Source organism: Takifugu flavidus, chromosome 4 (genome assembly GCF_003711565.1).
Source record: "Takifugu flavidus isolate HTHZ2018 chromosome 4, ASM371156v2, whole genome shotgun sequence".
Lineage (NCBI taxonomy): Eukaryota > Metazoa > Chordata > Actinopteri > Tetraodontiformes > Tetraodontidae > Takifugu > Takifugu flavidus.
The window spans coordinates 9,495,058-9,505,423 of record NC_079523.1 but is presented as its reverse complement, the minus strand read 5'-3'; the positions used below and the strand labels follow the sequence as shown (position 1 = coordinate 9,505,423).

Sequence of the window (10,366 nt, the reverse complement as noted above, 5' to 3'; positions counted from 1 at the left end):
TCAGATGAACGATCTAACTGACTATTCTGATTATATAAACTTCAACAATACATAATTACAAGTAATAGTCTTTATAATATTTTGCTTCTGAGAGATACATTTTACATCCACAAGATGTTTTCCAAATTCCTACCTACATTTAAAATCATCATGGAAGAATTACATTTTTATATGGCCACTTTGATGTCAAAAAAGAAAAGTGACCGCACACTGCTACATTTTAGGCATTTAAAAACCAAACCAAACAAAAACATTGTTTCCTGGAGTTTTACCACACGATGGCGCTGTAGCGCTCTGATTAAATATATCGCGTGCGCGAGTCCTCACATCAGCGGACACTGACTGGAATCCAATAGTTGTGTGACATCTCCCTCTCTCTTCCCTAAGTTCCCCATCCCTTTTCCCACTCTACCCAATAAAGACTACTTTCAAAAGCCTGTTCAGTGTGCCTTTCAGTTGTTTTCTATGAGTTGGTTTTATTGGTCTTTAATTGTTGCAGCTGTAATATTGCTAAGGCTGCTATCTTGGCCAGGCTTCTCGTGAAAAGGAGGTCACTACATCTCTAAGGGACAGACCTGGTTAGATAAATGCTGAATAATTAAAAGGCTAATAATAAAATAAAAATACTACAAGCAGTTCATTCCCTCCATATATTATGACTTAGACTTGATATATAAGGTTACATAACAGTAGGTCACTTTATAATCAAAGGGCTTCGGCTTTGCTCTTTGGAAAACAAAGGTCAAAGTCCTTCCAGAATCCAGAACATCATCAAAATTCAATCAGCTCCTCCTTGGCCCATTATCAATATTTCCTGAAAATGTAATTAAAGCTCATTTAAAACGTTTTAGTAATTTTGCTAATACTGGTGAAGGTAATAATAATACATACATACATAAATAAATAATCAGTGTGATCAAACTGCAGGAAAGACAAAACACTGTCCAACAATTGACCACCAGAGGGCGTTAAAGTGTGAAATTCTGCTTTTGCTGTTTCTTCGCGATCCCTGAGTTAAGTTCTTGCTTGAAAAGTACCCCCTTAAAATGGGGCTTTTGATCTGGGTGGGATTCTCCTGATTGAAAAAAGGTTTACTAATAATTCTAAAAAAAAAATCATTTCATGCAACTGTTGCCACCAAGACCATGTGTCAGGGCAGGAAAAGTGGTTGGATATTCAACATTAATCTCAAGTCAACACACTGACCTAATTCTGGAAGTTTACACTGTTTAAAATTGTCCAATCTGAAAATATCCTCCATGAATTTCTGTATATTATTTTAACAGCTCCTTCAGAATGTTCTCTGTTTTATAATAATGGTTAATAAACCCTCTCAATGGACTCACTATTGTCTCATTTGGTGACTCCCATGGTTGCACGGCCATTGTGCGCTGTATGGTGCCCCAGCTCATCGTGTCCATTTTATAGCTGTGACGCTTGCTGCCACGAATTGTGCACGTTTAACCCCCACAGGAAGTATGCTAAAAGTAGTTACAGGCTTGTGATCTGAGTCAATAGGATAATCTCAACGTGTGACTTTTGTGAAGGAGGCATCCACCTTTTTGAATTTAATCTTTTTCAGACTTCTTATCTGCCTCAGGATTATTTAGTATCTCCCATCTTCTATATTAATCCCATTTATAGCTGAGCACTCGCATCCCTGTTTTGCCATTTGTTATCTATCTATCTATCTATCTATCTATCTATCTATCTATCTATCTATCTATCTATCTATCTATCTATCTATCTATCTATCTATCTATCTATCTATCTATCTATCTATTCTTATATTAAATACCTGCGCTGTACATGATTCCTCATATAGACGCATCAATTTTCTCCTTTATGTAGATTTATTGTTTGTTACAATCTCCATAATTCAGTTACAATGTACATGCATTCATACTTACATGTTTGTATGTGTATTGTTGGATGGAATTAATCTATGAATTTGAGAAAAGGAGCACTGCTCACTGTCCGGTGATGTCCAGTCTTTGCCCTCTAAAGTCAGTATGTGATTTTTGTAATCTGTCTCAGCGTCTTTGTAAATCGAGGGAGACAGGTGTCACCTCTTTAGTGTAACCTAACACCCTGACAACGCCTGACTTGCGTAGAAGGTGTGAATCCAATTTACAGGGATTGAAGATTAACGTAGGCCAAACTCCTCCGGTGTAACAGCTTACTCGTAGCAATTTTTGGATTTTAAGCAGATGAAGACAAGCTCCTTGTCCAGGTCATCCCACCTAGAGGAAGTGAAATACTTAAAACTGTGACAGATGGTTTCCTGTCTGGGGATCTACAATATAATGATGACAATAATATCATCATATTGGGCATTGGATCACTTTCCCTTATAAAACCTTTGTTGAATGGAAAGATCCTATTTCGGTGTGGAATTTATCATTTCAAATCTGTCCATTGTTGCTGAGCTTTTATTTATTAATTTACATGTAAGGAAGGCATATTAATGCATAAATATGCATGATTTATTTTGGGTATTTGCATGGGAGTCACAGGAATAAACAGGAAGACAGGTCGCAAGTTTCAATCTCAAATTAACCCAAAACTTATTATTGGCCGCTACTGCACAAACCCAAAGGTATTGCGCTGTAAACGGATTAATTAATTCACGATGTTATTGTACGCTTTGACGCTCAGAGGATTGAACTTTATACTATTAAAGAAGAGATTTTTTTTATTTTCAAGAGTGTACCATTTATCTCTAAATAAAGGAATATGTCAATATAAATATTTCTATTTCAAAATATTTTCAGAAAATAACAAACAATCTTTTAATAATGAAAAAAAATAAAACATTCAATGATCTATTTTAAATCAGTTTTTAATTCCTTACATATTTTTACATCATCTGGTCATTATATGATTAATATAATTACAACTGTGCAACTGTGTGCCAACAGTTCAGATGTATGTAATAGATTTAAGGCCAGCCAAATGACTTGAACCAGTTTCATCTCCTCATTAAAGACTGCTCCATCCTATAAAGCAATTATGTTCTCATTATCAGCGCAACCATTTGCCGGAGGAGCCGCGCCCTGAAGTCGATAATCTAATAAATGGAATAGTTTTACTAAAAGATAATTGACACTGCCTAATTTTAATAGGCAGAAGCATGACAGTAACCCTCTAAGCAGCATGGGACAAACACTGTATGTTAACAGTGTGTATTATATTAACATGACTGGTGACTTCAGATGACCTCAATATCCTTACTTTAAAAAACCATATAGTCACTGAGATCATTTGAATGGGTAACGGTGACAGTTTTTTGTTTTTTTTTAAATGCGACCGAAAACATTAATGATGTTATAACAATTTGAAAAAAATAAAATAAATGGTTACCCTTCAGATCAAATCGAATGTCGGTCAATTAAGGAAATGAAAATACAAGTAAAAAAAATAAACACTGCTTAAACAAAAATACATGTACTCAAATAATATTATTAGGTAATAATAAAAGTGGATGAGCATATTCATTTTAAAGAAAATCCAAAACTGAGTGAGGAATTCAATAATAATCATTATAATATTTTTTGGATAACTTAAATTACTTCAAACTGTACTGATTAGCAGAATTATCATTAGCAGGAGATATATGTGTATCACGATATTGTAATGTTTTAAGTACACACACGTTTGTTTTGGCGATGAAGGTCAATTGTGGCACCTGAAATCCAACTTGCTGTTACTTATTTGAGTCTGGTTTAATGTGGTCTGAGTGCTAATTAAATTATACTATTCAAACAGCCACTTCGCTTAATCCAGTTATGTTGATTTTATTTTATTTTTTTTACTGTAGTTTAACACATTGAATGAAACACTTAAATGTGTTCAATTTTGTTCGATTTCTGTTCGTTGACCCCACAGTGTTGTCGAAATAAAATACTGGGAAAAAAATGAAATCAATTCACAAGTCACAATTTACTCTTGCATGATGGGATATTTTTTGCTTTGGGACGTATGAGCTGCACCATTGAAGGATTCATGGCTACCCTCGGAGGTGAACTTGGATAGACCCATGAATGTCTATAGCCGAACAAGTATTTAAAAGTTCTTGTTCCTTGAGTAGGTGCAACAGGTTTTGAGGATTGTCTGTTTTTCTCCACAGGTCAAGTCGCTTTGTGGTCTCTTGTGGTTCTGGCTATTGAGAGGTACATCGTGGTCTGCAAACCCATGGGCAGCTTCAAATTTACTGCCACTCATGCTTCAGTAGGTTGTGCATTTACCTGGATCATGGCGGGCTCCTGTGCTGTCCCACCTCTTGCTGGCTGGTCCAGGTAAGGAATCATTTTCCTGAAAACAATCATAACACCAGTTAGTACTAATATAGGTATGCTGAATTGGTAGGGTTCACCAGGTTGTCCTTCACAGTTTTTCCTCCAAAAGTGATGAAGGTCAAAGTTAATTGAGTAGTTCGGAATCAACAGTGAATTGTTTTCCCTCTGGCTCCCTCCCATATTTCACAGGTACATTCCAGAAGGAATACAGGTTTCCTGTGGCCCTGACTACTACACCCTAGCTCCTGGCTACAACAACGAGTCCTACGTCATGTACATGTTCTCCTGCCACTTTTGTGTTCCTGTCTTTATCATCTTCTTCACTTATGGAAGTCTCGTGCTGACTGTCAAAGCTGTAAGCTCTGTTTTCGGTCATTTTTTAGCCAAGAAACAACAATTGGTTTGATTTTATTTCCCCTCATTGATTGTCTCCTATTTCTTTGCTCTTTTTAGGCTGCAGCCCAGCAGCAGGAATCAGAGTCTACCCAGAAAGCTGAGAGGGAAGTGACCCGCATGTGCATTCTGATGGTTCTCGGTTTTCTCGTGGCCTGGACCCCATATGCCAGTTTTGCTGCCTGGATTTTCTTCAACAAGGGAGCTGCCTTCTCTGCCGTATCAATGGCCATTCCTGCCTTCTTCTCCAAGAGCTCAGCATTGTTCAATCCAATTATTTATGTTGTCATGAACAAGCAGGTCAGTCTATTTCTCTTCTGAATGATATCATTTTTATTCTACAGGAAACCACACAGTTTTTTAAAAAAAAAGTCTTGTCTAGTTAGTAAAGTTGTTTAGTTCTTTCTGTTTCTGAATACCTCAACTGATAGCTGTTTAACATGAGAATTCATATTTATGCATGTTTAAGTGGTGCAATCTATAGCTGCATTGTTATATTAAATGCGCTTCATATTAGCCATTACTAATAGTTACTAATGATTGACTAACTAATAACTAAAGATTAGTTTTACCAGATTTTGGGGGGGTGGTAGATCAGTTGAGGACTGGGCTGAGAAGAGGGTTCTCGGTTCAAAACCCATTGTGGACAAAAACATGGAAAGTGTTTATGTAGGGGGAAGGTGCCAGAACACTTTCAGAGAAATGCTAAGGTACCCTTGAGCAAGGTACAGAACCCACAATTACTCACATAGGGCCCTGAGCTGCACTCGTGACACATCTAGGCATGTACCCTGCCTTCGCCCGTATTCAGCTGGCTCCAGCACCCTCCCAGTGATTCCAAAAGGGATAAAGGAGTCAAGAAAATAAAATTAAACTTTTTGGTCACATTGCTTCTAGTTAACTGCAACACATAATTTAGACCATGCCATGAAATTTTTATGCAGCTCACTCACTGTTAGGGACTGGGCTGAGAAGTGGAAGGTTGTAGTTCAAACCCTGTTGTGAATAAAACATGGAAAGGGTTCTGGTACTAGGGGGACACCTTCAGTAAGTCATGGTGTGACATCACTTTTGGATTGATCGCATCACTCAGTATCCAGCATCCCCAAATGCTTCTGCAATGAGCCAGCAACTCATTCGAGGGTGTACCCTGCCTTTGCCCATATGCAGCTTGAAAAATTGACATTGCAGGTATGTGTTTAATAATCAGTTTTTTCCCAGAGGTATTGCAGTGCATTAATTTAGACCTCAGAGGGAGGGTTTTTCGCCCCAGGGGAGAGTGCTGGAACTCATCTACTCACATTAATTATAGTGTTTGCTACCTGCAAATGTGTTAAACAGTTGCTTTATTTTTAATGCTCATATTGCTGCTGATGTGACCAAATGTATGGATGTGGGTTATTTATTTCTAACTATCCTAAATGTATGTATGTGTCCTATGTGCATTTCAGTTCCGTAACTGCATGCTCTCTACCATTGGAATGGGCGGCATGGTTGAAGATGAGACCTCGGTATCGACCAGCAAGACAGAAGTTTCCTCTGTCTCTTAGAAATATTCACTTTAGAATCCTCACTGACGTCTCCATGCTCCAAAGCATCCTTCAAATTAAAATATGCGATCGTGCCACAATTTCATCATCTCCTCTGCAGCAAATTAACATAAGTCAACATCCACATTATCCAGTTGTACATCTCTTTTATATTTCTTGTTTAAGAATAGGTCTAAATCTCAATGCTCTTGTGCCCAAGGTTTTTTGATGGTGTTGGCACTGAAATTTGGAGAAAGGGTTGTTACGGATTTACTTTTATTGTATAGTTTAAATGTTTAATCTAATGTAAATAAAACAATGCATCCTATAATTACGCGTTTACTTCATTTTTTCCTCCAGTATCAAAGTGTCATATATATTCTATGACATATTATAATGCAAGGATCGTTAAACCGATTAGTACCGTATTTTCACGACTATAAGGCGCACCTAAAACACTAAGATTTTCTCAAAACTTGACGGTCCGCTGCGCTTTATGTATGTTTTAAATACAGATATAGCACCCATAACTGAGACTGCGCCTTTTATTACAGTGTGCCTTATGGTCGTGAAAATATGGTAACTAAAGCATAGACTCGAGGTTTGATTGATTCAAACTTGGGATTTGTTCTTATGCTGTTCTCAAGATAGAAAAATGTTGTCTGGCTGCAATGATTTCATCGCCACCACCTATTCTGATCTTCGACACTGAACAAATCACTTATATAGGTGTTACACTACCTGTTAGCAAAAGAAGATTAGCACGTCTTCAGCGTGCTGATCCTCGTTCGTGTCCTACTTATTAGATTTGCTTACCGGTAAGCTAGATTTGGCACGTTCCTCTTGTCTGTGCAGAAGGCCTGCTGACACAAACTTAATGGTTCTCTTGTGGTCTCTACTGGAAGGTCAAAGCTTAACTTCTTGGATATTTGCACAGGCAGCTTTTACGTCAACACTTGACTTTCTCAGCTTGTAAATCAGCTCCAAAGGTTTGAAATAAACTCTCTGAGTCAACAGATTTGATGCATGCATTTATTTCTATGCTACATTTCTTTTTATATTTATATACAATGTTTACAATTTTTAATGACCGACTCAACAAGTGAAAAAAAAAGTTTTACATCGTATATAGTTGCTCATTTTGAAAATATAGTACATAAAGTATTTCCACCGATGTAAGAGAAAAAATAAAATACTGTGGCATTCACACCAGTGTTGGAGGATGAAATTAGTTAAGAGTGACTATGCCAGCAGTATTGGGAAGTTTAAGTGAGCATTCACATACAGAAGATGTGTTTAGCGATGTTAGCGTTATTCTTGAGGATTTTGAAATCATGTGACAAATTCGACAAACGTTTTCCACGAGAGCGTTCAAATAAAAGATTAGAAAATACAGTCCATTGGTTTTGCTCCTGATGACACTGTTCCTTGGGAAGCTTACAGATCCCTGAACTCCATTCATTCCACATCGGTGATTGTTCCAGATCAAAGAGCCAGTAGTAAGGAAAATGTCCAGGCAAAAGAGAAATTTCTCTACATTTAAGACACAGAAGACACCTCTGTCTTGCTGGCAGACACTGAGGTCTCATCATCCACTGCGCCGCCCATTCCAATTGTGCTCAGCATGCAGTTACGGAACTGAAAAAGAGTGCAAGAGACTTATTAATGTGAAGCCTAGCATGCAATTGTGCACCAGAGTTACTGCAGCTTTCAAAGGAGCCAACCTGTTTGTTCAACAGCACATAGATGACGGGATTGTACAGGGCTGAGCTCTTGGCAAAGAAGGCGCAAAGAGCTGCTGTTAGGGGATGGAAGGCAGCTCCCTTGTTCATGAAGATCCATGCACTGAAAGTTGCATATGGGGTCCAGGCCATGAGGAAGCCAAAGACCATCAGGATGCACATGCGTGTCACTTCCTTCTGAGCTTTCTGGGTGGACTCTGACTCCTGCTGTTGGGCTGCAGCCTGAACAGATTGAACAAATAAGAGACAATCAATAAAACTGAAGAAGTTGTTTTAAACAGACTAAAGGTGCCTGTGACTTACAGCTTTGACGGTCAACACCAGACTTCCATAAGTGAAGAAGATGGTGATGACAGGAACAAAGAAGTGGCAGGAAAACATGTATATGACATATGATTCATTGTTGTATCCTGGAGCTAGGGTGTAGTAGTCAGGTCCACAGGAGCACTGCATGCCCTCTGGGAGGTACCTTTGTGGGAATAAAGAGCAGGTCTCTGTTAACCACGGCACCTCGGAACGTCTCAGCTTTTCAGTTGACCAGTAACTTACCTGGACCAGCCAAAGAGAGGGGGCGCAGCGCAGGCAAAAGCCATGATCCAAGTGAAAGCGACTCCAACTGCAGCATGAGTGCCAGTGAATTTGAAGCTTCCCATAGGTTTGCAGACAACAACGTACCTTTCGACAGCCAGGACAACAAGTGACCATAAAGCAATTTCACCTGTGGAAAAAAAGAAACAGAAAAACTTCAAAAAAACTTCAACATTTCACATCATATGAGGGGACCTCCAAAAGCACTATCGAGCTTCTCTCGATTTCTCTCTGACCTCCAAGAGTGGCCATGAATCCCTCGACAGCGCAGGCAGTGGCTCCGAGTATGAAGTAGCCATTGACAGCGGAGGTGATGGTGATGGTAAATCCAAAGGCGCACATGATCAGTCCAGCCACTGCCAGGTTGACCAAGATATAGTTGAGAGGTTGTCGGAGCTTCTTGTTCTGGGCTGTCACCAGCAATGTCAGGCCGTTGATGGGAGTCCCAGTGCAGATCAGGAAGAACATGTAGAGTGCCAGAATCTTGAACATGATGGGATCTGCCAAATAATACTGAGGGTATTCAAAAGGACTTCTAACAATCCCAGTCCTGTTGGACATGGGGATGTAGAAGTTCTTTCCTTCTGTGCCATTGGGCTCAATTCCTCCATCCCAAGCCATCTTCACTGTTGTGTTCTTCTGCTAGGACTTCAAAAGACGTCAGGTGTGCTGATGAATGCCACACTCAGAAAGGCTGACTGGTTTTTATACCCTACTGATAACTCTACTGACAAAATTGGATTATGGTCTTTTGAGGTGATGCTGAAGATAAAGGAGGTCAGGAAGTAATCTACTAAAGATTCAGACACCTAAAGCAATTTGGTCCAATTTGAAAGTCTTGAGGAAATGCAGTAATCCGGGTTACGTTTCCTTAGAGACTTTTAGGTCACTGTCAACATGAAGTGCTGAGGATTGCATTCATATTTTTCAAATGTATTGATTTCAGACTCTATTTGAAGCAATCCAAAAGTTGTTTTCTTTAACTCTTTGTATCCACATGTATCCAGTAACTCCTGACTGATTGTGTGCAGGCTCTGTAACTGGATTACCCCTCTCCTGAGCTGATCGTGAGGATAGAGAAACATGTTTCTGCGAAACACAATGTGGAGCCTAATAGTCTGACACAGAAACTGTTCCTTAAAGTTGAATAATATTAGAAATGAAGCTATGATACGACTAAGCTACAGTTATGTTATCAAACAGTTTATGTTGCTATTAACTAATATAAAGAATCTGAACACTGCATAGATAAATCAGTCTTGTGTGTTGGTGCTCTACTTTTTGATGTAAGTTTAAATATTGATTTAAATTTTCATTGCCATTAATAACAATATTTTAGAAATATTGTTGGGCAAACGGCAGGGTACACCCATGGATGAATTGCCACCTCATTGAAGAGCCCTTTGTGAGCGTTTGGAGATATGGTACCTTGCTCAAGGGCACCTCAGTAGTGCTGTGAAAGTGTTCTGGTCCCTCTCCTGCTTGCAGCACACCTTCCTGTTTGCCTTTGATGGTGTGCTGAAAACCCTCTTCTTCTCAACCCAGATTAAGATACCACTGCCCCCTTGATTAACAGTGTTGCACCTAAAGTTGGAATAAAATATATTTTATTTTTACCTCTTCTTATTAAATGATTATGACAACAGAATGTATTTTTATGATAAAGTGCATAAATCCTTAAACATTAAAATAATGACGTATAAAACATGGGAATGATGTGTCTGAAAAAAAGATTATTCCACTTTAATGGGTGACAGTGTATTTAAAGCTTTTTTAATCCAAATTTTTAGTTCAGCAGGTGACACAGGTTGTTTGA

The 10,366-nt window shown here is 38.7% G+C and overlaps 2 protein-coding genes across 2 annotated transcripts; one reads left to right on the top strand and one right to left on the bottom strand.

The window, feature by feature from the left end:
* The first annotated feature begins 2,632 nt into the window (after positions 1-2,632).
* Positions 2,633-6,539, top strand: LOC130523943 (green-sensitive opsin-like). Its single transcript, XM_057029584.1, has 6 exons — positions 2,633-2,640; positions 3,936-4,021; positions 4,130-4,298; positions 4,488-4,653; positions 4,752-4,991; positions 6,143-6,539. Exons 1-6 carry the CDS (start codon positions 2,633-2,635, stop codon positions 6,239-6,241), a joined length of 768 nt encoding a protein of 255 aa, XP_056885564.1. The 3' UTR covers positions 6,242-6,539.
* A 699-nt stretch (positions 6,540-7,238) lies between these two features.
* Positions 7,239-9,242, bottom strand: LOC130524159 (green-sensitive opsin-like). The gene is made up of 5 exons (XM_057029995.1): positions 8,787-9,242; positions 8,512-8,680; positions 8,266-8,431; positions 7,945-8,184; positions 7,239-7,858 (listed from the first exon to the last, which is right to left on the bottom strand). The coding sequence occupies exons 1-5, from the start codon at positions 9,169-9,171 to the stop codon at positions 7,760-7,762; spliced, it is 1,059 nt and encodes a 352-aa protein (XP_056885975.1). The 5' UTR covers positions 9,172-9,242; the 3' UTR covers positions 7,239-7,759.
* Positions 9,243-10,366: the final 1,124 nt, after the last annotated feature.